Source organism: Phaethon lepturus, unplaced genomic scaffold (genome assembly GCF_000687285.1).
Source record: "Phaethon lepturus isolate BGI_N335 unplaced genomic scaffold, ASM68728v1 scaffold41517, whole genome shotgun sequence".
NCBI classification, from domain to species: Eukaryota; Metazoa; Chordata; class Aves; order Phaethontiformes; family Phaethontidae; genus Phaethon; species Phaethon lepturus.
In genome coordinates, this window is record NW_010554778.1 from 11,111 (window position 1) to 38,952 (window position 27,842).

The 27,842-nt window shown below is 39.5% G+C and overlaps 3 protein-coding genes across 3 annotated transcripts in view; 2 read left to right on the forward strand and 1 right to left on the reverse strand.

The window, feature by feature from the left end:
- The window catches only part of FAM26E (family with sequence similarity 26, member E), a 3,941-nt gene extending 1,365 nt beyond the window's left edge, over window positions 1–2,576 (forward strand). Inside the window, exon 2 of the mRNA XM_010291952.1 lies at window positions 2,187–2,576. Coding sequence (XP_010290254.1) covers window positions 2,187–2,576 — 390 coding nt within the window. The remainder of the gene's footprint in view (window positions 1–2,186) is intronic.
- The window catches only part of TRAPPC3L (trafficking protein particle complex 3-like), a 19,399-nt gene extending 3,469 nt beyond the window's left edge, over window positions 1–15,930 (reverse strand). Inside the window, exons 1-3 of the mRNA XM_010291953.1 lie at window positions 15,813–15,930; window positions 12,589–12,686; window positions 10,694–10,793 (exon numbers count right to left, since the gene is read on the reverse strand). Coding sequence (XP_010290255.1) covers window positions 10,694–10,793; window positions 12,589–12,686; window positions 15,813–15,854 — 240 coding nt within the window. The 5' untranslated portion in view covers window positions 15,855–15,930. The remainder of the gene's footprint in view (window positions 1–10,693; window positions 10,794–12,588; window positions 12,687–15,812) is intronic.
- Window positions 15,931–23,709: 7,779 nt separating this feature from the next.
- FAM26D (family with sequence similarity 26, member D) lies at window positions 23,710–25,455 on the forward strand. The gene is made up of 2 exons (XM_010291954.1): window positions 23,710–24,267; window positions 25,051–25,455. Exons 1-2 carry the CDS (start codon window positions 23,710–23,712, stop codon window positions 25,453–25,455), a joined length of 963 nt encoding a protein of 320 aa, XP_010290256.1.
- Window positions 25,456–27,842: the final 2,387 nt, after the last annotated feature.

Here is a 27,842-nt window from a genome sequence, read left to right on the forward strand (position 1 = left end):
CAGCAAGTTTTTGTCAGACAATTGTATCCATCTGGAACCATTTCCTCCCCCAAAAGCTGGTTTTATTTTCAAATCCTCATGCAAATAGGACTGGAATGCAGACAAAGCCTGCACTGCAGACAAAGCAATTTATTTGAGAGTTTTAGATGGAAATAACAAATAGTGCTTAAGACTTTAAGTTGTATGTATGGGAAACAGTGAAAGACCAGTGACTCAGTTTATAGCATAAGAATACATGGGTTCATTCTCCAAGCTGCAAGAAAAGTGAAAAGCTGCTAAAAAGAGCAGTTTCTCTTCCTTCATAGAAAAGAGAAGCAGTTTAATTTCTTGCATAGAAATCATCAGTCCATACAAAGTGACTGGAAAAGTAAAAGGAAGTGAAGCTCTTCTTCCATACCAGTCCCTAAGAATAATTGTTTGTCAAGCTTTTCTGTTTCACATATTTCACTGAGGAAACTTTCTTTATTCGCTCATCTAGACACAGAATTTTACCAGCAGTTATTTTTTTAACGTCAGTGCAAGAGTTCACATGAGAAAGGTTGCAGCTCTCCATATCATCACCATTAAAGCATAGGAAATCAGTTCCGGTTCATATGGGTCTCTCAGACCGAGATTTGTTCTACACTGGAATTTGTTCCAGTGTTTGAAAATAAGTGGGGTTTTTTGCAAATGTTACACATTGCAGTAGAGTAGGTGGGTAAAACTATTAGCTAGGCCAGTGGCACAAGGCATGAAAAATTGTGTTCACACGTCTGCTCTCCTTAGAGGAGAACATCCCACAATAACAATTTCAAGCACATTTTCCACCCTCAGCCCTTGCTCTGATCCTAGAAGTAGTTCTTTCTTCTAAAATGCTCTTAACAGAATTTTGTCAAACACTGAAGTTACTACAAAAAAAGTTGAGTGATGCTGGAAAAGCATATTTCAAGAAAAAAAAAGTTCTCTGAAAATATAGCATCTAGTTCTAATCAGTGTGTAGATGAATCGGGCTCTATTCCAGTACCAACACAGACCTGCCAATGCACAGGCTATTTCTTCTTTCTCATGACATCTCCTCCCAGCATTCTCACAGGATTGGGCAAGAAGGTCATTTTAAACCAGTTTTGGCATAAAAATGATTTTCCATTACAAAGGGCTGATTCATTGAAGTCAAAAACAGTTCACAAGAATAGTGTAGATTTCAGTAAGTCTCCTGGTAAAAGAATCGGGGAATACTTTTTAAGACCATCTTTTATATTCCTATTAGATAATTAATGCATTTGTTGGGTTTGTTGGGGTTTTTTTTAATTAAAAAGAAGTCTGAAAACACCACACCTAAAAATGGTCACAGTTTAAAAGGTTGATTGATCTGGGACAAAAGTTACTTAACCTTTTCGGTTTTGTAGTTCATCACAATTCAGAATCGTGTCTTAATCCTAATTCTTGCTGGGTAATTTTATTTAACACTTTCAGGAGATAGAAAACAATTTACCATCTAGTGATTGTGATATTTTATTCTCCCTATACACTTTTCCCTTTGTGTGAAAGAATTCAGTGAGCAATTCCAATATACTACATGCCAGATTGTTACAGTTTTGCAATAAACTCTCATCAATATCCTCTCTAAATTACCCAGACACTACTCCTGCTCTCAGGTCTGCTCTGTTTTCCGTATAGCTCTAGTCAGCCATAGCACTATTTGATTGATCATTTAGACCTCTCCTAGATTTTTCTTCAAACACAGTCTTGTAGTTGAGGTCTGATTCAAGATCATCTGTCCCTGAACCTGCCACTGCCGTTGCGCTGGACATGTCTCTTCAGCTGTTGATATCCGAATTCCCTTTGTTATAAAATGGGATGGGGAGGCAGCCAGACTCTAGTATAAGCCAACTTTTCTGGAGCGTTTTATCTTCCATTGTAAAAATCAACCCACTTTGGCCTTCCTGAGAAAGAGACATCAAAATGAATGTTATTGAGAAACCTCAATCCTGACGTCTTCTGCTTCCCTTTGGTCTCCATGTGGATGCCCCATTAACACTAATGTCAGGCATCCAATGCAAACTGGGATGAGACACCCACAGTAAGGTCCCAAGAGGAGAGGCAGGCCCTCCGTACAAAGTGTGGTTGCTCTGGCAGACACTCTTGATTTAAATAGCATTTTCACTTGGGCCTTTTTAACCTGAAATTCATTTTTTTTTTTTCCCCAGATTTTAGGCTGGTGTGTGATAGTTACCACAGCTCTTCTTTCGCTGCTAACCACTTGCTGTGCCAGCTGCCAGTCAAAAGTCAGCCACCTCCAGCTGATGTTCTGGAAGGTGTACACAGAGAAGGAGAAGGAGCAACTGGAGCAGATTTTCCAGCTTTATGCCACCAAGCTGAGCGAGCGAAACCTGGAGTGTTTTTTTGAGAACAAAGAACCAGAAGCGATTCCCCTGCCAGCTTTTCAGGCATGGGAAGATGCTTCTCAGCTCTATTCTTTCAGCAGTAGCAAACAGCATTATAGCACAATTCATAGGCTAGTTGAAGAAGGCCAGAAAGAAATCCATGAGGAAAGAGAGACAATGCTGGACTTTGTAGACAGAAGGGAAATACCGTAGATCAAAGATATTTTCAGCTTTTTTATATCTTGCTAATACAGCATACTTCTAGCTAGTTTCATCTCTATATTTTTTCACAGTGGCCTCTCTCTTCTTCTTCATCACGTTCCTTACCAGTTACAAACCTGCTCCAAAAGGATGGAATAAAATTATTGCCCTACATCAGTGAAAAGGCTGCAGTCCTCCATGGCACCTAGGGTTCATGCTCTGCTAATGTCACTAGCTCCAGATCAAGAGCTGACAGCAAAAAGAGATGAATAATGACTTCTGCAGGAGGGTTTTAACAATATCCTATGTAAAAGGCGCTATAGTACGCTCACCCTATGTAAATCGAGAGACTATCATAAAGTAACACCATTTAAAAGGTGTGAATATAATAATAGAAATGTGTGTGGCTTTCTGATAGCCCACATGAAGTAAAGTTTTTGCTTCCAGGTAATTTCCAGGTACGGCATTGTTTTGAGGCACCAGTGGTCACTCAAGGCATCTCAGTGTCTTTGGGCTCCTGTTGTACCTAGAATGCCACCGATGGTCACATTGATCTGTCCTGGTCTTCCAATCCTTGAGACATCTGCTGGGGACATGGGGCAGTGACCTCCACTAACAATGAAGTGCCAGGCAATTTTTTAGACAAATCTTACCGCCAAAGTGTAGGGTACCAAGAACGTGAAATTACCAAACAGTTCAGCATTTTTGTGTTTTTGTTAAAAAATATCATGTTCTTTTGAAACATAAGCAGTTCTTGCTAGTGCTTTGTTACAAATGTGAAAATGCATCACTGGTATTTTGCCTCTGTACAGTACTTGGTATTATCTTCTCCCACTGAGAATTTCTCTTTGTACAGGTATAAAGCTCCTATTTTGAGTGGGTTTCAGGCACTGGGTGCAGCCTGTAGAGTTATGTAATATTGTTTGTACTGGGCCTGCAGCCAGTGTACGGCAGAGGGCCTAGAACGAAATTCCACATTTTAAGACAAAAAAATATTTTTGCAGCAGGACGATTTTCATTTTTCTGAATATCTTAGGAAATTTACTGTCTGGAGCGAGGGGAACAGGCAGGCAATGCAGGTGAGGTGACTGCATGATCAGTGCTTCTGACAAATGCATTTCACCCCAGAGACCTACGCTTTACCTCAACCACTTGGAATTCACCACGTGGCTCTCACACGGGGTGTCCAGAGTCTTTGCAAATACTGTATGAAAGGACAACAAAGTTTCTGCCAAGTTTCTTTCCCTGGGGTGACTGGGCAGGCTTTTATGCAGCATTTTACTGCCAGTCTCCCTGAGTCTGCAAAGAATTTTTGCTCTGCTCAAGTCAGGCTCTTATCAACAAACCAGGGTACGCTACCCAACTTTCTCATACTCATGGTGTTTCTTCAGCAGAAAAAAAAAAAAAGCCTCTATCTGCATTTACAGACCATTACTCTTTTAAAAAAATAAAATCCAAGAGCTAATTCCACTGTCTGCTTAGAATTTTCTTTGTGTGTTTCGAAGAACTTGTGGTCTTTGAGCAAATGTTTTAAAGTTTTTATTGCAGCTGACCCACTTTGCAGCAGACTTAGAACATGTTATATGCCTAAACGTATCTGCTGCAGCTGAAAGCACAGAGGCAGCACCACCAAAATGAAAATCACAACAGCAGGCACGTCTGACACCATGTCTGGTGTATATGCATTTTTCTCCCTGGGCTCCTCTCCTGGTATAGCAACTATCTAATTCCAGGATACATGTCCCTTCCCATTTGTCTGCTTTCTCTTTGAGAGATGCCCCAACATCTACTTCCCAGCCCCATCTCACCTCCACCCTATGTGCAAGGGGAGAGGAGACACCACCTAACAGGATGTCCCCACTACCTAGGACTAACTTCCCTTCTCAAAGCCATCATTCCACCTCCTTCCTCACTAGTAGCACAGAAAATGAAAGCAAGTGGGAATATAAAGGGGATGACACTAAGTAGGTTAAGGAGCTCATCAAGGAACATGGGAAACAAGTGAGCTGATGGAAGGATGAGGTCTTCATTGTGATATGAAAGCTGGGACACAGAGGCAAAAGCATAGTTGGCAGAGGGAAAGATAGGAGGATAGGGAGATCCCACTTTGGGCTTTTGGCAGCCTCTTCTTCCTCAGGAGAAAGCTCAAGCAAAGCTCTGCACCTGAGTAGCCAGAACCATCTGAAACAGTAGTGTTTCCCAGCCTGGAAAAAAAAAAGCAACAAAAAGCAAGGTGCATTCTCCTCTCCTCAACCTTACCCTGCTTCATGCTCACAGGTAACTCATGTTGAGAGTGTCTCCACCTCCAAAAGCAGCTGCTGAATGTTTAGAGCTGCAAACCTGTGCCTGGTAGGAGCCTAAGTTTCTCACTAGCCCTTGTTCCCAGGGCTGTGTTACTCTGTGTCGTCTTACCGAAACGCCTGTGACAATGCAATTGCCATGTGGATGCTGCAGTACTTCTATAAAAACAGACAAAAATAAAAGCCAGTTTGACCCTATGTTTTCAACGGGAATGTGGTGTTGACAAATTTAACCATGTCACTCATGCATCTATCACAAAAGCTGTTTTGTATCAACATTTTCCCTGAATTAAAGTTCAGTAGCTATCATGGCAGCTCAGAAACAGGCGAAGACTATTGTCAACAGTACCCAAAACAAACTGGAAAAAAAATTCCAAAAGCAGAATCAACATTGTCTCTTGGAAATATTTTGCATTAACTTTGATGTCCATCAAAATATGAGTGCACAAATAAACAGGAAACTTCTGCTCAGCTACCTGTGCTTTGTCCTTCAGTTTACTATTTCTTCTCCTCTGTGAGAACCCAATTTTCTCATTTAAATTCTCTTAACTCTTCTTCTGCTACCGCTTCATCAAACTTAAAGTCTTTGTTACAAGAACAAAAACTAGTTAACTGTGCTAGGCCCTCATATGCTTTCAATTTAGTTTCAGCTGTACTTTGCATTATGGTATGACAAATCTGTCCAAATTCTATTGTTAAAATTTCCTCTATAAAAGAGAACTTGCATGGAAAGAAACTATGCAAAACCAGCAGCTGGTTTGCAATGGAGGACCAAATTAAGGCAAAATCACAAAGCTCTAAAGTGAAAATTGTAAAAATGTCTCAGCAGAATAAATAATTTAAGTACATAGATAAGTAATTCAATGAATAGATATGAACTTTTTTTTTTAAAAGCAGGCTATGACTGGACAAAAATGCCTTTAAAACTACCATATACAACTTCTCAGAGGGTAAAATACAGGTCTTTTCAATCTTTCTTTGTGACTCCAAGACAGGGAAGTAAAACGCATGAGTAGTTTTGAAAATTGCATCCATAAATCTGTTTCATTTCTATCTGTATGAAATGGAAGAAAAAAGAATATCCATTTAGATATGTACATAGGCTCACCGTCAAAATAACACCCATATAAAGCAAAATCTCTCTTTTGAAAACGTTACTTGCAACTCTTATGGGATTATATATTGCTTAATGTCAAACAAGAAATCTCTGCAGTCAGAATTAAAAACGTACCACTGCTCTTTTTCAAAGTCTCAACCAGCATCTCATCTTTCTCAAGCAGCGAGAATAAAATTCATTAACATTTTGGTGGTGCTCAAATACAGTCTAGAATTACTGAAATATTTAGAAGGCCACTAACTTATCAGTCCCTTTATATACTACTGGGGACTTTTCACTACAAAATATTGCATGCATAAGTAATATTGTAAAGTAAGTGATAATACAGACTGTTAAAAAAATTGAAACCATAATTTCAGATGACATAATAACAAGATTAATGAAGGACTAGATTTAATCTGCTTATAAGAGGAAAGGCAGCCACAGTAACATTTTTGCTAGCATATTTTTCATTCTTAGTACTTTTCCACAGTCAGTGTTTGGGAAGAGCAAGATGGTTTAAAGATCTTGCCATCTGTTGCTGATTCCATGTAGTCACAAACTTTTCTTTACTTTTTACAGTGGAGCACTTAATTTTTTAGTTTACTGTCTACCACTTCGCACAGTAACCTGCTGTATGCATTTCCCTCTCACCGCTGAGATCTGAAAAGCATTTACCAGTTTCGTAAATTCTGCCAGCTTGTGTCAGACTTCAAAACTGGCCATATGTCACTATATAGGGACCTTGTGTGGCAGGACCTACCATGGGAAGGTGAATCACATCTCTTGACCTACAACTCTGGGCTTGGGGGTGACATGGTTGGATTACACCAGCCCTGGTGGTACCCAAGGGCCTCTCTACAAGCAGTTGCAGAGACATACGTTTGCTGCATTCCTGGGGTACTGAGCTTCCACAATAAAGTCCATCTCTCCAGCCACTGCTTTTAAGCAAGGGATGTATCCTTAGGCACGGCACTGTATTAACACAGCTACGGAGCCTACGAGCTCGCTGTAGAACAGGGGGCACGGCACGGCTGCTGCCACCTGTCTTAGGTGCACCTTTCTTTTAGTATTTATTTCTTAATAAGGCAAGCTGTCCAAAACTCTTCGTTTTATGTTTTTTTCCTTTGCTTCATCTCTTTCCATTTCCACAGGGAACGCCCACAGCGTGATCTTACAGACACACACACAGACACTTCCCAGGGCACGGCGACATTGAGCTGTAGCAGGTAACAGTGTTCTAGGATTAGATCTAAAACCAGACACGTTTATTTTTTGCATCACTTTCGACCAGATCAATGATGCTAGAGGTCTTGTGAGGAAGAAATGAAGGAAAAATTTGATTTTTTAGGATTATAGAGCAAAATTATCACCCTCATTTCAAAAGTAATCCTCAGTTAGATCCAAATTCTGAATCCAGTCTTGGACATTACTTCTTCAGCTGAGCTTTGTTCTTACTACCATTCCTCAGTTGGTTTCCATTTTCTTATCCCAATTTGCCACTGAGCAGAAAGCCTACTTTTAAATGGCCTGGTTTATTTTTTTTTTATTCTACCCCAACTGTAACCACGCAAAGTCACAGCACCAACAGAAGAAGTCAGTGAGCACCATGGGAACTCAGCTTAAAAGGACTCACTTTGGCTCATCATCAAAACTTATTGGCCTTTCTCCAGACCAGTATAAGCTAGCAGTAAATCCCAGGCTTTGCGGTCTGAACCAGTGGTTGAAGTTTTAAGCCCTCAGTCACTGCCTTAGATGCATCTTTCTTTTAGTATTTATTTCTTAATAAGGCAAGCTGCCCAAAACTCCTCATTTTATGTTTTTTTTCCTTTGTTTCATCTCTTTCCATTTCCACAGGGAACACCCACAGCCTTATCTTACAGACTTCTTCTTTGCTTTCCAAAGGACTGCAGGATAGCAGCTACGTTTACAGGACATTGGGCTCTACCTACTCGAACTGCTTAACTGCCTTAATTACTTTAACTTTGAACTGGTTTTACTCTTCACACTCATCCTCAAACAGATTTCTACCTTAGAAGAATTAATGCAGTTACGTGTTTAAGCACTTTCTCCTGGCTGAGAACACTACTGCTGAAGAGTTAAAGAGATCATGTAAACAGCTGTGTGATTCTGAACTGACAACTCTAACAGCATATTTGCAGTTACTCGCTGGGTCATTTTACGTATGTTTTGTTGGTATGTGCCTCAGACAAATGTGCTTGAAGAGTATATAAAAAATGTTTTGCCAAAGAAATGTGAAAAAGCTTTCTGTATCACTTTTGGCCTCAGAAAGGTTATATTTCTACTACAGAGCTCCTCTTTTAGTTTGCTACAAATAGTCTTTTCAAGAGACTGTGTGCTTTAAAGTTTGAGTTTCTTTTGAAGTACAACCTGCAGAGAAATAGTGTCTTTTTCCTTACTTTGATGGTTAATTTCTAACTGTATTTTGTTGTTGAATCCCTGTACTTAAGAATGATGGCTCAACTGTATTAAAGCACTTGTAAATAAGGGAACTATGAGGAACAAGACCCTGAAAACCAGATATCTGGCATGTATGTGAAAATCCAGAGAAAATAAAGTACAAATACCACTGAGAGAAGAATGCAAAAGTGAACAAAATGTGATTTTGCAGCCTAGTATCATCCCTTTAATGAGACAGCGTATTATAATAGTGATTGAAATGCTGCTTGTCTCATGGTTTTCATTCCACTGTCCTCACTATCTCTAATGGATCCTCTACCCCGGCTCAGCTCCTCCAAAGGAGGAGCTTTGTTATACATCATCCTTATTTGAACTCCAAAATACACTTTCGTTCAGGAAGAAATGTAGTTTCCACTCCTTTATGAGTTAATGGGATCTGGCTGGTTTTTGGTAATGTCACCTGCTTCTGCTTTAAACTTTGGCAGACCATGGTGTGTATTTGTGTTGCGCACGTGTGCACTCTATAGCCCTACCAGCAACAGCAAATGCAAAGAGGTCCTTTATCTATTTCTGTGACAGCCATCAGTTCCTCTATGACAAGCATTTTGGAATGATAGCATAACTTCTGTCCCTCCATTTCATTCAGATGTAACGTAGGTATTTCTGACATGGTTAATGTCAGCAGGATCACACATCACCTGATAAGATCCACATACACGCTGAACTAAGATAATCCTGTATAACCAGCATATACTGGTGCCTTAGTTCACTGTATAGAGACCCTGCTGTTTCCTGGTTCCGCAGTCTGCAGTTAAACATAATGCTCACATTTAGCTGATGCTGCTGGTAATTCTCAAGCAACCAAAATTATGCCAGGCATATTTTTGTCTCCTAAAATGAGCCAATGGAAATGAATCTCAGTTCAACTAACTGATGCCCTGCTCTGTCCTCTTTAATAACTACCTAGCAAACTGTTAAAAAGTGTGGTTAATTTTTGCCGTTGGGAAAGGCCAGGCATATCTTCACTTACAACACTTCATAGCTGAAAATCATAAAGGATAAAAGGGATCAGTCACCATGACCTGATCAGGTATTAGTCTGAGCTAACTCAATATCTATGAATTACCACCTCAGACTACCACCCAGACTAAAGAGGCTGGACTCCCTACATATTTCTCTTTGAGCTCCCCCAGGAAATCTGACTTGCCCGTGGGGGCAAAAATACATCTTTAGATCCCCATGTATTGCCACTAAATTTCCTCCTAGATCTTTCTTGTCTGACAGTAGTGAGAAAGACTACCCAATAAAAGAGAAAATTCCACCAAAGGCAGCAAAATTACCCACTCTGATTTTATCTTTTTGATTTCATTGTTAGATTTGAGGGTAGTGAGGAAAATGTTCCTTTCATTTTCCTTTCTTACAGTTCTTCTCTGCTACCACTGAGTCTTCCTTTTGCAGAAAAACCTGCAGCTTATTCCTAATATTACCATTTTAAGGTTAAAAAATATCTAAGATAATTATGGAGATGCTGAGGAGAATCACATGGCCGGAGTAAGAATATCAAAGCTTGAGATCTATATGAGATGGTTAAGGCTTATGCTCCTAGAAGAAGAAAAAAAGTGAGGGAATAGAGGATTTGTAGTTTGTTAAAACTAGATCATTTTTTGTTGTTTGCTGCGTGCTCTGGTAAGAGTAGAAGAAATCAGCTGAAGCTGCAGCAAACAAAAATAAACTTTTTAATTCTTCTAATGGAAAAATACCTCAGAGGCTACGAGGAACAGAATTTTAGTTTCAGCTTAGCAACTGAATTTAAGGTCACTTTAGGTCAGGCTGGCAGCCTCTCACAGGTGGTATCCCATTTTGTGTCTTCTGTCCTCAACTTAGGTATAAAACTAATAACCATGTGAAACAATTCTGTGGTTCTGATGACCCTTTGTGGTAAACTTACCCCTGGGGGTTTACCAAGATTATCTGCAAAATTCTTATCTCACTAAACATCACATTTTTTGTGTTCATTTGAATGTTGGTCTTTTTCCAGCCTGATGTAGCACTATGCTACAGAGGTAGAAACTGATGCCTCCTCTCAAGGTCAACCTCTGTGAGCTACCAGTTGATATGAAGTTGCAGATAAGGAAAAGGCTGTAGTTCACCCAGTGGAAGCATGGGAGTGTGGAGATGAGTGTTTGTTGACAAGAAAATCATGATGTAGCAGAAAATGTAGATAACTCTTCTGGAGCAAACTGATAGAGGAGGAGGGAAAAGCTAAGACCACTGAAGCCGATGAGGCTCTAGAGAATGTAAATCTTATTTACCTGTGCAATCATGTCCGCAGTTTCAGAATAACTGCGGCACTTTTTCACAGCTGAACGAGCTAAAAAATCATCAATCAGCCTTACACCAATGCCGTATCCCCTAAGGAGAAAAGAAAGAAAGTTAACATTCAAAATGGGGCACTTCTTTCCACCTGCCATCTCCCTAATCTGTCTCCTGTGCTTTCTCAGCAAAACAGCTGCATGTTCCTCAATGAATGGCTTTGAGGACAACAGATTTTGCTGGTCCAGATTCTTTTTTCTACCACATTTTGCAGCACAGTGGGATTGTTGTTGAGGTAGTCATTTAAGGAATCATACTCCTTTAAGCACAATACTCCTGGAAAGGATGATATGAATGTTGTTTATGTACACATTGTCTATACATACATTTATATTTACATATATGAATAAATATTAAAAGTTAGCTATATAATATATAAATAATATACAAATAACACACCTGATTAATACTGCTTTGTCACTAAAAATAGGATAGGATAACATAGCACAGGATTTTCTCCATTCCTCTGTGATCCTCAGAGTTCATCTCACATTGCCTCTGTCAAAGAGAAAAAGCAACTGCCCCTTCAAGTCACAGCATTCACCTATGGGCTGGTACGGAGTTCAGCAAATCCTGGGCACCCTCACTGCAGTATTCAGGTGCCAGGAAAACCCATAGGATCACATCTGATCTCTTTCACTTTATCTTCTTACCTCTTCACCTCATTTTTTCCTTCTCCTCCACAATTCCCTCTTTGTCTTTTTTCTGACATAGTCTCTCCCTTCATCTACTAGTTGCAGAAAGAATCCAAAATATGCTAGTTAATATACAGTTTCAGTACAACACCACCTTCCTTTTGTATTTAAAACACTACAATTTCAGAGAAATTAAATAAAAAAGGGTGGAAGTTAATAGAATTTTTTAATAAAACAAATATTCATTCCTAGCTCTTGCACATTAATAAAGGTTAGTAACTACGTAGTGTGCAAACCAGCTATGCCTCCAAGCATTTTTTGAAGAAAGGAAAGAGATTGACACAAATGTTATGAAAGGATGTCAAGTCAACTCAGAAATGTTTTTAGGGAATTTTTTGTTTCCGTTTATGTGGATGTTGGCAATCTCTGCCTGTTTATCAGAGGCCCTACACCCTCAGTGAAGCAGCCTGAGACTGATGGAGTTTCTTACTGATTTTGTACCACATCTTTGACAAGAAGCCAAAAAGTGATCTGATGTCTAATGTGATGACAAGACCAAAAACTGTTTTAGGCAGCATGGAGTTTAAAATTGCAGTATGTCATGCATCAGAAAACATGAAATATTTATTTATTGCCTAAGTGTCAACATCAATAATGTTGGTAAATATGTCATCAGCAATTAGAAAGGTATTTATTGGTGATGTACATGACTACTTAGATCCTTTTCAACTTTTATGCCTTAGATTTGCAATGTCAAATGAATAATAAATTGACAAGCAGCTATTTGGCAACTGTACAGTGAAAAACACCCTTCTCACTTTGGATTATATACGTACATATACAGAGAGAGTGTCAACTCTCTCTATAGAGAGAGTGTCAACCCAACTGTCACGGCTCTGCCAATCTATGAGGTTTCTTCCTCAAGCTGAGATGTTTTCATCTTCACACATGTAAAGACAGCCATATTGCTTTAATGAAACCTGTCATTATTTTATCAAGTCTTTCTCTTTATTGAGAGAAAACCAAAAAGATTTTATAAAAACAGCTATAATAATAAACACACAAGGAGCAAAATACGTCTCTGCATCTTCTAAAACTAACCTGTAGTAATTTCTGCCTTAGCATCAGAAAATGGTCTGTAACATATAGGTGGACAAATAGCATTAGCAATAAAGTTGAATATTTAAAGCAGTACTTACATTCTATCTAAACAGGTGTTGACATCTTCATCTTTTTCATAGTCCTTGCACAGCTGGGCTACCAAAGCCCCATATGTGAGTACAAAAAGTTCTCTGCTCTGCCAGAAAAGGTGGAAATCAAAATGAAGCAATCTAGAATCAAACCTTTTCACACTTTTGAGCTGTTACTGTATTAAAAGCAATAAGAATTAACATTTACATTAATCAAGAAACTTTTGTCCATGGGTGTGTGATCACTGAAAACCACAATTCAAGTGTGACAGAGTCTGACTTGATCATCACTTGAGCCTCTGTGCAAGGATTTTGCTTGTCAGAAATACCATTTCTTGGGATACACCTACTTTCACCAGGTACATTCTTGCATCCTGTAACAGCACATATGTATGTTGGATTGATAAATGCTGTCAAATGCCATCTAAGATTAATGACAAGTGTTTAGTTGCAGGAAGAATAATTGAGGCAATGGGCTATTAGTCCTTTTACAATAGGAACAACAGTGTATACACTAAAATTCCAGTTCCTTCACAAAGGTATGGTTGATCCTATTCAGATCGCCAGCTGCTTCGCGCCCCCCCAAAAAAACATAAAAAACATTAGCTGAGAGTAATGAAAAAATACTATAATTCAGCACAAGTGTAAAGAATAACAAGCAAAGAAGAAAAGAATCAGTCCCATTGACAATTCCCCTTCTTTATCAGACTTTACAAGTAACTTGAATCACTATCAATACTAGTTCTCCAAATGCCTGGACAATCTCACTGTGACATTATTTCTGCATCTTAATACAGAAAACGTGGTTGGTTTGGCTCCACTGCATGAGCAAGAGGAAGGGCATGGGGGAGGATTACAGCCACCTGTCCAAAAAGCATGGAGAGCAACTGAAGAGCTTAAAGGCATATCCCTACACAGATCCTGTCACAAGCGCTAGTCTGGGATCTTTAGCTCTGCACCAACTGGAGGAAAGTTTTCTTCCCTCCCTGCCCTGCCAGATCCCCTCAATGGCACTGCAGAATTGACTGTATTTAGCAGGAATAGCAGCTGGCCTTTAAGGGAGAGCCTGGGTTGACTCTCACTAAACTTCTTGGACAAGAATTAATTAAAGGAAGTGCTACAGGCCTGTGGCATGTGGGCAGACTAGAGATGATTTTTGCTTATAGCCTCTGGAAAAATAATAGTGAATACCAATGAAAATGACAGAACAAATCACACAAGGAAAGGAAGAACATCTTGGTGGAAAGACCTCTTCCTGGTCCCATTGCATGAAAAGTCTGGAGTTTAATCCATGTTCCCATTTTAACAAGTCGCTGTTCAAAATCTTAAGTAGTGTGGAACCATTGTGTAAACTCGCCTTGGTGATAACTCCTGTTTACAATAATACTGCACACTGCCAAATTGTCATTAACAAGTTTTTAATGGAGTAAGTGGATGTCATACAGGTTCTGTATTGTTCTAGTCTCAGCAAAAAGTCTGTGTTGTAAGAAGACAAATACCTTAGAGAAACTTAAGCATACTATATCAACATAATTGTATTTAGCAGCCACTCTTGCAATCAGTTGGAGCATTTTTCCCATAAACTTATGTATATTAACTTTAATTATAGTCTTTTTTTTTTTAAATGGAGATCTCTGTCCCCTTTTCAGAAATTGGCACAACACTGTCCTAAAGCTTTCTGAAACTTTTCCACTGCCCCAACTTCTGTCAAAAATCACCACTAACCATCCAGACAGCCCTTAAAGCTCTAAGTTCCTGAAGAAAGACTTGTGTGGTATTGAACCATACAAATAAAGAACAAAGACATCTTTCTCTCTGTGTTTCATTTAATGACTAGCTAAGCACAGAGGCACATAAACTTACCTGGCATTTCTATCTCTGACCATAAATCTCTAAGCACTTAGACCTCTGCTTCTGAACAGAACCCAGCCTCAGAAACTTTGTGCCCATCTTTTCTAAGCTTGTTCAGAACCTCACCACTAGGGTTAAAGTAAAAAAAATGCAGTTAAGTGCCCAGTGAGTGAGACAGTCACTTTTTGTTATCAGTCTTCTACAGTTGCCTATGTTCCCTTTTCCTTACTAGCAACTTTCTCTCTCTTCAGTTTGTTATACATATGTATACATATATATATGTGTCATAATTATACTTTTAGATGCAAACATATTATCTTCAAGATTACAGTACTATTTTTTTTTTAAATCACTGTGACCTTATTTCTGCATTATGTCACTTTTTTTTTTTTGTATTTGTGGTAAAATATTCCTAAACAGTTAGATTTTCAACAACAGATAAGAGATTCTGAGGAAATTTGTTATTTGAATTTTTTGTATTTAGACACACCACTGCCAGAGAACAAGAAGGAGAATAACTGGTATCTTTAATGGCACAAAATACCGCCTTTTGTGACCATGCAGTTTAAGAAGGCCTCTTGGGAAAATCTTGCATGCAGCATGTTTAAAACAACTGCTGGACCTCTAGGAGAATATTAACACGAAGTGCAGAAGAAGGAAGTTTTGGTCTATATAACTTCCACTTGGTAGAATTCTGTGCTATGTGATCAATGGTAAAAGCCAACATTCAAAGACAACAGTTACAGTTTTACCATTGTCTCCCCAAGAATCAGATTTTGGCCTTAAAGCCAGATGCTGAGATCTTGTGATGGTACACTCCCTGCGCACAGAAAAAATGCAATATTAGGAGGATGAAGAAGGACACCTGCTCATGCAACATAACCCCCAAAAGAAGACATGGTCTGCTATGCAGGTGGCACACAATGGGCATCAGGTATGCTGCAGCCCCCAGATGAACCATCTCTTCCTGTAACTGTTCATGGGGTAGAGATGTGGCCGGTGCAGCTTCTTTTCTTCAAAACAAGAACAAAGTTCTGGCCTCAAGGATTCATGTTGAGTGCAGGACTGTCTGAAAATCATTTCATGTCATAGGCCAGGTAGCTGGAGAGATATGAAGGCTCCTAGAGCAAATCTCAGTATTACTGCTCAAACAGACTGCTGTCACTGCTTAATAGCTGGCAGCCTGTTGGCAGCTTGCAAGGGGGTCCCACTGTAACCATAAATGCTGCCAGCTCCTCTGTTCTCATACTGGCAGACTCATCCCCATCCTTTCAGTACTTTCAGAGTATTTGTAAATTTGACTGTATAAAACACATCAATATAATAATAGGTTATTCTTACTCCATGCATAATTTCATTTGCACATTACAAAAATGTCTTACTATTTTGTGGTTCTCCTGCTTTCTTCCTGGTGGCCGAGACATGTTGCTTGTGTAATGCCTGACGTACTTGATTATCAGTTTATGTCTTTTCTTCCTCAAGCAGCATAGTTTTCTCTCAGTCACTGCATTTCCTCTTTCTCTTCTCTAATGTCTTCTCCTTTATGCTCTTCTGCCTTTTGCGTGAGGTGTGTTTGCTGCAATCCGTAATGCTGCTGATGCTCCTCCTATTCTCTACGTGTACTGAACCCTTTGGGAGAAATTTGACTGGCAACAGATCTGTCCCTGTACGCAACAGAAATAACTGCTCCATCCATAAGAATGATTTGTAATCAAACACACAGCAGTCAGCCACGGGAAGCCAAACCAGGAAGACCCAAGAGATTCACAGGTCTTACCGTTTTAGGGACAGCAAATTCATTCTGTTGTTTGTGTCAGGTTTTGGTGTTTGGAGAGTTAACAGAAGCTCCCTCTCTGAAAAATAAAAACACAATTGCAAGATACTGCTGCACAGGGTAATTAAAAATTTATCATCTTCAACTTATGGGAGCTATAGTCTTCTGTCAGCTCTGACTGCGTTAGTCTGGTGAGTTAGCGTCTGCCTAGGCAGGAGTAGTATGGCTTACAAGGTTACTGCCACCACGTTTCTGCAAAGCTGGCAGGACAGATCTAGGGCACCCAGATTCACAGAGGAATAAATTGTGTCCCTGCTACAGCTGCCAGCTTGTGCAAATGGCATTTTCATTAATGAGGTTTCTAGGGAATCTTGTATCATTTGTAACCTATTATAAACCCTACTTGTAATTTATCCCTGCTATGAACATCCAGGAAGGTTCGTCTTACTTTTTCCATCTTCCTCTGATGTAAAGTTGGCCTATCCTGTTAGTTTAGATTTGCAAGAAATTTAGACTATGGTCACTAGTTAATTTAGAAATTAATCAGTTAACTCTCTTGCCTTATAGGACTCATCTCCACATATATTCCCACTGAGTCCTCTCAGGAAAGGAAGTAAAAATACCTGGCCTCAACTGAATGCCATACTGTTATTAAATTTCAATTCGTTAATAGATTTGGTGCTAGACTAAAATTACAGGTATTAACTACTCCAGATACAAAGAAAGCAGCAGATGTGATTCATCTGGGATAAGAAGGAATAATTTACTTTAAAAAGTGGCAGTTTAAAATTATGACACAACTCAACAACAAAATATAAGACATAAAAGGATTTTCAGCTTTTTCTGTGGAAAACATGGTCATCCTAACAGCTTTCATTTTACACAGAATGTGCTGGTGTTGACAACTTTACAATATAATAAGCCTCTTCAATTTTCTTCTAGGAACCTTTCTGCCCCTTTAAAATCCAACTCTATTTTATAAGTAAAGCTATTGACGTTACTTCCCATATTTAAATTTAAATAAATTATAAAAGCCAGGCATTACAATTCTGTAGACAGTTACTTGCATTTCTAAATCAAATCTGAGGTGGGTGTGTTTCTCAGATTGTCTCCAACTAGTGACAAGCACCAAATATATCTCTCATTGCAAGAGACATCCCATATTCCATAAGAAAGTGTACTACATTGCATTTTAAAAAACATCTCTAGAAGATTATCATTAGCATAACTTAACTGCAGTGAAACCATCACAAAGCACTTAAGGCTACCCCTAAATGAGCACTATTTTATTTATCCAGTTCTAAATATAAGGATGAATTATTTCAGCCTGCATTATTAACACTACAGTCATGAAGGAACACTATGGACCAGACAGTGCAATGCATGGTAAGAACACATCAGCACTGTTTAGAAAATACATAAGTGCACACGTGTATACATGTAAATTCACAGGTATAATATGATGTATTAGGTAGAATGTACTACATTTTGAAAGGTTTGTACATTATTGAGAAAATGGGGATTCAATAGCTCCAGTGAGGGAAACAAGTCAATGGTGGATTGCATCCACATCTTCAGGAACTGAACAAAACCACCTTCTTAATGTTAACTGTCGTCTGACTTGCAACCCTGTGAAAAGAGTAGAAGTTAGCACATATCTGGCACATGTCTTAAATCTTAACATAGACTTCTCAGAAATAATCCGAGGCAATCTGAATAGTGAGGAAGTTAGCATCACCCTCCACCTCCCTTTCTGTCATGCTTGTCAGGAGAGGATTTTAGCCTTCAGCACCAGGAGGGTTGGTCTGACATACTACTTGAGCATTAAGACTACACCAGTATGGAGTAATCGCTGAGGGGCAGTTTGGAAATTTACCCTCTAAGAACAGCATTGAAACAGGGTGGAACATGGCTAGTGTACAATGAGTCTGTTCCATGGCAATTCCCTAGGCAACCCTAGGTGTTGGCAACATCAGGGGAACTTGGTGTGCTGACTCCGGGAGAAATTGCATGGAGGGTGGAGTGGAGACATCGCAGCCACGCTCTGTGAACAAAGGAATTTAAAGGTACACAGTGTGTACATTAATAAGCTGCACGTGCGATGCCCTGGGTCAGTGACCTGTCAACTTTGATGAAATGCTGTAGTTGGAGTGAACTTTGCTTATTATAATATCATTATAATACTAAAATGCACACCCCTCTCAAAAGTTACCCACCTCCCAAGGTGCGACCACCCCTCAATGAGCGTGCGCACTGAATCTTTCCTAGTCTGTACCTTTAAACGCTAAGCGAGAGAATTCTGAAGCAATTCTGATAAAGGTATGTATGACTAGAGTCACGCAAGCTCCACCTGCAAAGTAAAACACTATAAAATAGTGTGAAAAGAGCTGGATGTCAGGGAAGACACCATCACTCCTGACTTTTAGGATCTGCTGACGGGCTGACCCTCTCTTCCCCCCCATTGGGTAAGATTCGAACACTCGGCTATCCCAAGTGGATCCGCAGGAATTTTAGGAATTTCTAGAGTTGTTTCATCACCCCACATGTGTGTAACCCGACCGTAATCAATTTAGTGCACTTGCTTGCAGACAGTGAATTTATCACCGGCGATCCAAAGAACTTGTGCATCTGTTGCTTCAATAAATCGCACTATTGATTGACTCAGCCGTGTGTGTATTGTCCCTGAATGCGACCGTACCTCTGAGTGCGGCCGTGTGAGTTCAGGAGGTGTCCGGCTGAGCAGGTAGTGCAATGTTAGTAGTGCATCCGGACCCGTGAGAGTCCAACGAAAGGGGTTGGGCACGACCGGACTACTAACGCTGATTTTGGGCATCTGCCTCTTAACGCAACAACCAGTTCTCTTCACTCCCGTTAAACTGAAAAAAAAAAAACCCATAAAAATATCTCCTGAAGTTCAAATGCATGTATAAAAGTGTGCACAAGCACCCCATCTCTTATACTAGACCGGCTATTATGGGAAAACTCAAAGCTGCAGAGCTAAGTACATGATCTCTTTAGTAATCCAGTATCTAAGGATTCTCCCAAACATGAATATCCCAGAGCAGAGTACAATATAAAGGTCAATAATGAATTAGGTGTCAAATGCCAAAAAAAATACCTTAAAAGGTTCTTTGTGCCAAAACAAGAATACACTTGCCACATAAGATGGGTGTCCAAATTAGTACAATACAGAACTGGGTTTTTGCTTGCTCTCCATCTCCAGCTGAATAGATCTTGTGTTAAATATTTCACTAGCAGAAAACTGAATTATTTCAAATCACAAGAACATGGGGCTTGAAGCTACATTAAAAAAAAAGTACTTGAACAGAGGTTTCCCACATCACAAATGAGTGCTTTTATTCAAAGCCTAGTGTGGCTGCTCCTTTGGCCATATTTCAGAAGAAAGCAGTGGCTTTGCTGCCACCATGCCTGTAGTGCCCTCCTTGGGAAGTATTTTCAGCATGACCTGCTGAAACTTTGTTGGTTAGGTTAGGCATCTCAGGAACTGTTTTCAAGAGGGTGTTTTTGGATTTGGGTGCCTACTTTCTGCTGAAATGCCCTGCAGGCACCTAAAATCTCATACGAATTTGCCTATAAAGCACAGGTGAATTCTGAAGCAAAAGATGTAATTTAAAAAAAAAAATCATTAAGGTTTCTATTCTTCCCTTAACATAAAGCTTATTGATGATTTTCTCACCAGTCCTTGTCCTGGTTAAGGGGAGAGGAACTTCTCCCTTAACCAGGCCGAAAAGACTACGAAAATGATTTGGCAGCCTGAAGCCAACCTGCGACCAGGCAGAACGCAGGATGTAGGCAGTGCTCCCCTATGCTCCCACAGGAAATCTGTCGCGCAGGTGCTTTCATAGTATGCTTTCTAACATTCACAGGTTGTCCTTCTACCCAGTGTGCAAAGTGCCAATCAACACACAGATATTTGTCTTTATTTTGATTCTGCGCAGAAAAGGGTGCTAGGCATCTAAAGCAGCCAGCACACCCTCAAGGGAGACAAGCCAAGGTTTTATATAATTCTGTTATAAGGAAACACATGCAACAAAAATCATGATAGGCTATAAAAACATACAACAAAGGTTCTTTTACACATGCTCCAACTATTACTTCACTCATTATACTAAGGTGGTCTTATATTTCCAAACACATTATGCACAAATGGGAGTTAATTTTAGTATGAAAATTAGGCAAGGTAAGGACAGAGCTTTCACTTGATAATTATCCAGCATTGACCAATCCAAGTTATAAATCAGAAAATCAGACAACCAAGCAACTATACAATATAGTTCAAATTCCACACTCTAGGTTTTTTAGGAGCTTTCCACCTCTGTTTCCATGGCTTCAAAACAAAAAGCAAGTTAACCAGTATAATTTTCTTCCTTTCGACATCACAGGCAGGCTTGACATCCATGCAAAATATAACTCAAAATGCAGCTAAAAGAGGCACAGAACATGAGCCTTTTGACTGTTAACTCAGTGATGAAAACCCTTACACAGGACTGGAGAGACTAGGGTTCAGTCTCCTCCTCCAAACTTTACAGGAAGCAACCTTCAGATGGAAAATAGAAGAACACTGCCCTCTTTCTCTCTACCTTTTCCTGGCCATTAGAAAACAAAATCCTAATCTTTTTGTGATCCAATAAATATCAAAATCCTCTCTGTGGGGAACTAAGTGCAACTGGTAGAACTATGTCAGGAAAGCTGGAGAATACAGCTTGTTCCCACCACAGTCACACCACATGACTAATAATAACTGAGCTCTTGGAAGAGATGATTGAGTGAGTTTTGACTACATCAGATGGAGAAGGGAACTGAAACCACTCTCTCCCTTCTGGCACGGTTGCTTTATTTCAATAAAAAGCAAACAAAAGAACAAAAACTGTTTGCTTGTTTATGGGAGGATTGGAAGGTGTCATATGTCTTCCAATAAGCATGTTTTAAAAGAAAATGACAAACCATCCTCAGTTCTTAAAAAAAAAATCACTTATCCTCATAAGTGAGGTTCCTGGCAGTGAATTCAAGCTGACAGTGCCCTGCAAAATGACAAGCAAAACCATGGCTAAGGTTTGCCCATATATTCTATTTGCCTCAGATGTCAGCTATAAGCATCTCTTTGCCTCAGAGGCAAGCTGGCTGTCACCTCAGGTAGCAGTATTTTGGATTGCATTCAGTCCTAAGTCTTCCTGGGCATCAGATAAAGAGCCTAAACTTCTACCTCAGGACTCCCGGTTCCTCTGCAAAGGTGAGTATTTAAAGGTTTGATGGGCCACCCAGGCTCTTAATTGGATCCAACACTGTAATTTGTTCCATAATAGGATGACCCAGCAGGATTATTTACAGCACAGCATGAAAGCAAATGCCAAAGAAGTGACAATGCAGCAGTATAAAGTTGTTGTATTGATTGTATAAATTGACTCATTCAACAGCCTTAGGCTGACTATGAATATTTCAGTGTTGTACACCTCTTCAGTTTCACATCTAATGTGTTTCTTCAGTACACAAGTGATGCTTGGGAAAGCCTTCCTGCCTTATAAAAAAAATAAGACATGGGTTCCCAAAGAAAGCTCAGCAGCAATCAATTGGAGATTTTAAAATGAACTGAAGCATAATGGAAAACATTTATAAAACCCATCTTCAAAATAGTTCTGTAATAGCCTGATGGGTTCATTCCACTGAATTTAAAGGAGGATATTTTTTTCAAAATACAATGTCACTACTACCCAAAAAAAAAGTTATTGAAAATCCTGTGATACTGACAGAAAATGAACCTTCAAAATGGCATTGTTCAGACAGCACTGGGATTTTGTTTTGCTACTCTGCCCAAACCACCAAGAACTTAACAACAGATTCCAGGAAAGCTGTGGCAAAGTGCTGCTTTTAATTTTGTGTAATGGTGTCACATAGTTTTGAGAGACAATTACCAGCAAGGACCTTGTTCACAGCTTGTGAATAGGGATGAGACAAGCAGGTGTCCACCTGGGAGGACAGCACACTGGAGGAAGGAGGTCTTGCCTAGTAAACAGGCAAGATGTGTATAACATGTCATCCAGGTGTATAACAGCTGTGAGAGTGTCTCTGCCATCAAGCAGATACCATGGGTGCTAAAACTACTTTTTGAGCTGAAAGGTATTAGTAGCAACCATCTCTGCACAAGGAGAGACAGTGCAATCAGACACTATTATACCACACATGCTGGAGATAGCCATTTGTAATGGGAAGACAACTTTCCTCATAGACTTTCTGGCTAGGTTTTTTTTCTCTTCTTGGTAAAAATGTTTATATTATATTAGAGAGGTGGTTAGACTTCTCAGAACTTAAACACAAGTATTTGCACATTCAGATCAGCCTGGGGTATGCAATGTACAGAACTACTGGATAGCATGACCATAGACAAACTGACCCAGAGAGAATCATCTGGAGCAAAACATTTTGAACTAACCTCTATTTAAGGTTTGATTTGTGAGAGATGCTGAGAGCTCAGATTATACATCCCAATATTCAGAAACCAGCTCTGGAAATGTTTAACTGAAAAAATTTCTATGTACCTCTGTCCGCAGAATGGGATTGACAATAGACAAATAAAATCTTAAAGCTTTGGATCACAAGCATGCTATATAAATGCCAGCTATTATCATGAGCATGTCTGAAGCTGGCTTGACGCTCTGTGAAGTGAATAGCAGATTACACGTTGCCAAAAAAAACCCTTACAACAGAAACTTTCAACACTGTCAGGTAAAAGAGAAATGCTAGCTTCTTGCCACCTACAGGTGAAACACTAAAATCCTTACAGTCCAGCAGCTAACTACATCTCAGACTCCAGTGTTTGGACAGCAAATTGCCTCAGAACCAGAACTGACATTAAACATGGACAGAATTGGTATTCCAAACTTTGTGCAACTTATGGAATCTCTGCTGGTTTTCTTTTAATGTTGAAGCATTTTAAATTTCAAATGCTTCATATTTTATAATCAGTCCACTTGACAAGGCTTTGTTTGGTTTTTTATGAAGAATAGCTGAAAGCGCTCCTTTTTTTTTCCTAGTCCCATGCCATGCTTCTGCTAATTACCATTGATTAGGAAACAGCTTGCCAATTAACCCTGACAGGGTAATCATCAGTTTGATAGCATTGCATATCATCCAAAAGGTAGGGAGAATTTATTGTTCTTTTCAGACAATTAGCAAGGGGCTTGCAGGGCTCACAATTGCCTGAAAGCTCCAGAACCGCTGAGGGAAATGATTGAATCAATTAAAACACATGATTGGATGTTTGTAAGTATATTTAGAGATAGCAAACAAGCTTTTAGCAGTCATGGAGTAGAATCAAACATTAGTGGGAGGAGAAAGGCTAGCAGGGTGTTTGGGGTTTGTTTGGTTTTGGGTTTTCTTTAAGCTGCTGGAGTTTGTTCTGCTCTAGTCTGTCATTAATATTAGTTAAATATAACTAAAAGCTAGTATTGACTTAAAGCAAAAGCAGCTAGTAAAGAGTAAGACCTAAAATGACTTTCCTTCCAAAGTGGTTAACTTTTCTAAAAGGCAAAGAGGTTGTTATTGCTAATGCTGTAATTGCAATATTGACAATTGGTGGGCAGCAACTCTTCTCTTTTTTTACATTCAGCTGTCCATGTCATGTTGGGCAGAACCTTATCTATGGGCTGGCTTTCCTAGGAGTTCCTGCACTGATTCTTCTGGTTGTTGGTTATGCCCTGAATAACCAGACTTGGAGGCTGGTTACAGGCAAAAGGTCTCCTCTTCAGGAAAAGACTACACCAAACCGGTTACTGCAATGCAAACTGATCTGCCTTGTCTTGTGCAGTATCACTGGGAGAGCCCTGGTTGCTCCAGTAACGTGGCTAGCAGTCACCCTGATAAATGGCTCATATTATGTCTGTGCCATGAGTGAGTATGTCTCTGTGAATTATTATGGAGCTAATCCCAACATTACTGCTAGCGAACACAGAAGGATATTGGCTGCATTTCCGTGCAGTCAGTTAGTTCCTCCAGAGCTGATGCGGGCAAGAGATGAAGTGATTCTCCTACTCAGATACCAGTCACAAGTGAGTATCTCATTGCTTCTGTTACTGGTGGATCTAATGACGAGCACTAGAGATAACTCAGCAGGCAATGTGTTAGAATAAAACAGGACCAGTATCTTCTGCCTTGAGTGCCAAATCTCTGTGTGTTTTGAAGCCTGTTTTTTTTTCTGTAAGTGGAACTGAACTTTAGATATATAATTTATTATATCTGGTTGTCCCATTTGTTACATGCTGCTGGCGGATATATTCTTCCTTGCATAGTATCTTGAAAAGTACCATCAAGTAAGACAAATGGAAGTTCAAGAACCAGGAAGTTTCTTCATTCAAATATAAGAAATATGTGACTAAGGTGCCCAGACTGCGAGAGCTCTATGTGAAACAAACTAAAATCCTAGTTTTCAGTCAGCCTCAATTTTAAAAGCTTACATATTGAGTAAAGAACAGGGGGAATATTAAGTTTCACTTTAAAGAAATTTGATTTTAAACAGGCTATAAGCTAATATAGGCTAGGAATCAGATGGCTTCTCTGCTACAGACTCACAATAATAGCTGTATAGGCAAAATCCTTAACAAATTATACAACAGAACTTGCTTAAACTTGGCAGAAAGAAACAACTTTCCTACATGACTACCTGCAGTAGGCAGGGACTGGGTTTGATGGCAACAGACCCTTGCCAGATTTCTACACTGCTAACCTTATTATTCAGGAAAAGCAAGTGAAGATCATCTTATGGATTTTCTGATGCCCAGAAGCTACCATCATGGGTATTTTCAGCTGTAACAGCTTTTTTTTTTCTTTGTAAGGTGGCAGGCTGGCTTCTGATTGCTGTGGTAGTCATCACTGTCTTCCTGTCTTACTGCCTGGCAAGTTGTTTTTCCCCACTCAGCTTTCTACACTTCAGATACTGGAGCAGTTATGTCCATAATGAGCAGGAGCTCTTTGACGAAGCGACAGACCAGCACTCCAGGGTCTATGCAATGCAGCACGTAAGGAAGTTCTTTGGCTTTGTCCCAGGGAGTGAAAATGTAAAGGAAATCCGTATTCCGTCTCTCAGAGAGTGGCAAGCCATTTCTGGACTGGCCTTTCTAAAACGAGTGGATGAGGAGCACTACGACTACAGCCTCCTCCATGACTGGGCGCTCAAGGAGTCTGTAAATGGAAAATACCTGAAGACTGATGAAGACCCTGTGATCAGAACGCAGCTCTGATCATCCAAGCCTCCACCGACACCTTGCAGAAAAGTAGTAACACATCTAGCTCCACATCAGACCTGAGCTGCACTGGAACTTTCTGATACCTTGTTACAGTGATATATAAGCTATGTGAGCAAGTACATCCTGTTTGTTAGTGTAGTCCTCTAGCACATGCTTCCTGATGGCATCTGACTCCTGTGGGATATGATGGTCTACATCTAGATTGGGGTGAGCTGTTTTGAGCCGCAGCTCTCTGCCTTCTAATACTTGTGCAAAAAGGATGAATATATACCAGGAGAGAAAGCTATTCTCAAATGCTGCTGCGTTCCTCCTATTAAAAATCCTTAAAAATTAATAGCTAGACTTTGATTGGATGCCATGAACCTAAGCTGTTCTGTACAGAGCAGAAGATACACAGCTATGCCTCAGTAACCCCTACCAGCAATGCCTTATTTCTCCTCTTCCACATCTTTTTTTTTTTTTCCTGTATTATGTGAGTAAATTGTAAATTGCCTACTAAGAGGCACAGGATGGAAGGGTGCCCCTGTATAAGCAAACACTTTACATGTGGATATTTGAATTCAAATGCATTCTGGCTGAAAGCAGTAGCAAGGTCAGTCTCCCACTCCTTTTAGATATATTTCCAAATCCTTCAGTTGTTTGTGTGCTTCCTTACTGTACAAATAGCAAATCAGAATGGGAAACAGGTCTCACTCTGTGCGGTAAGGTTTGCTTTGCCTGTAAAAAAAAAAATCCCTTACAATTTAATTGTACTACTGTGCCCATAAATATTACTGTTATTTAAAAAACTACTGAATTTAGTGAAAGAAAGCTTAATGTTCTCATGTTAATGCAGTGTGGTATGATGTGATGTTACTGCATCTCCTCTCTAACTTCCTGTGCAGATGTTTCTAACTCTAAGGGGGGGAGGAATGCATATCGTAGTTTTTCCTAATGCTTCCTGTATTGCCTTGCTGTGTCCATATGTGCTAGATTTTAGGATCTGCTGTTAATAAACAGAGTGAAGTGGAAAAATATAATTTAGTACATCTTACTACAAAATGCAGGATCTGGAAGTGAGTTAAATTGCAGATATTGGTAAATGTGTTTGGTCTTGAAGATTTTAACTTCTAAGCAAAAGCAAGCACTTTAGTGAATGCAAATGAGGTAGTGCTGAATAACTGGACAATGATGCATACTTTAATTCACTAAAGAAATTCTTACACATTCCCACGTATATATTTAATCTGAATCCTAAATTTTGAGTTAATAGAAGTGCAGTGTTTATATGAACTCCTTAGGATGCAAAGTATCTCTGTCAGTAAACACAATCTCTAATTTCACTTTAAAATTTTGGGGGTTTTTTATTTAAGATGGAATACTACATGTCATCTGGAATACATGCGTTTGTGTATCTGAAAGTTTTTTGGGGTTAAAAAACCCCTATGCTGATGTCTTTATTCTATGTGGGTTCTTTCCACTTCTTCCCTTGTTTTACAGTACCACTATAAAAATGATGCATACCACTATATAAAATGATTTGCAGTTAAGAGTGAGCTGTCAAATTCTTTTAACTTCTTGCTAAACTAACTTTTAAATTAAACTTTTTTTTCTGATTTTTGTCCCAGTTACTACTTGCCCTGGTGTTCTTTTAAAGATTGTAAGTTACTAGCTGTATCTGTCATTGTGAAGTTAGCCTGCCAATATACAAATAGACTACCACCCTGTCAGCATGTATTAATCCACAGTACTAAATACAGCCGTAGTACTATAGGTGATTTGGTGTACTTCCCTTCACTCCTTTGCTTCCTGAAACATGTCATGGATCAGTAATGAAAGCACAGCTTTCAAAAGAATTCATGATTACAGAAAAATCAATGAGTTTGTATGGAACAGTCTAACTGTGCCTGCTAAAGCCTGAGTCATCTAACTCAAAGTCAATTTAGAAATGCAGTTTGCTCACTTGAGGTGAAACTGATTGTCTTTAATGTCCATGGTAAAAGTTTTTCTGGGAACTCTTAGCTTGTAAAATGCACTTGAGGGAAAAGTGCTGGCCATTAGTCCAGGAAATCAATGCACCTTAAAACTACTCTGTTTGTACTAAATACCCATCAGGGTCTGCTGCCATTTAACCCTCAACAGTCTTAAAATTCATCCTTACAGATAACCCCCCAACTATGGGGGCTCCCAAAATTGCTAGCCTTGATGATGCCTATGTGATGGGACTTCTGAAATCACTGCAAATGTTTCTTGGCAAGTTTGCATGTGCTTTTTAACTCAAATCTATACCACGGGTTTTTACCTGCTGCATCAAATAAACTTCCAATTTCAGCCTGAAATGGCATTCTGCTGCCACCATGGCCCCACTATGCTATTCCTGAGCAAGTTTTGAACCCCCTTCA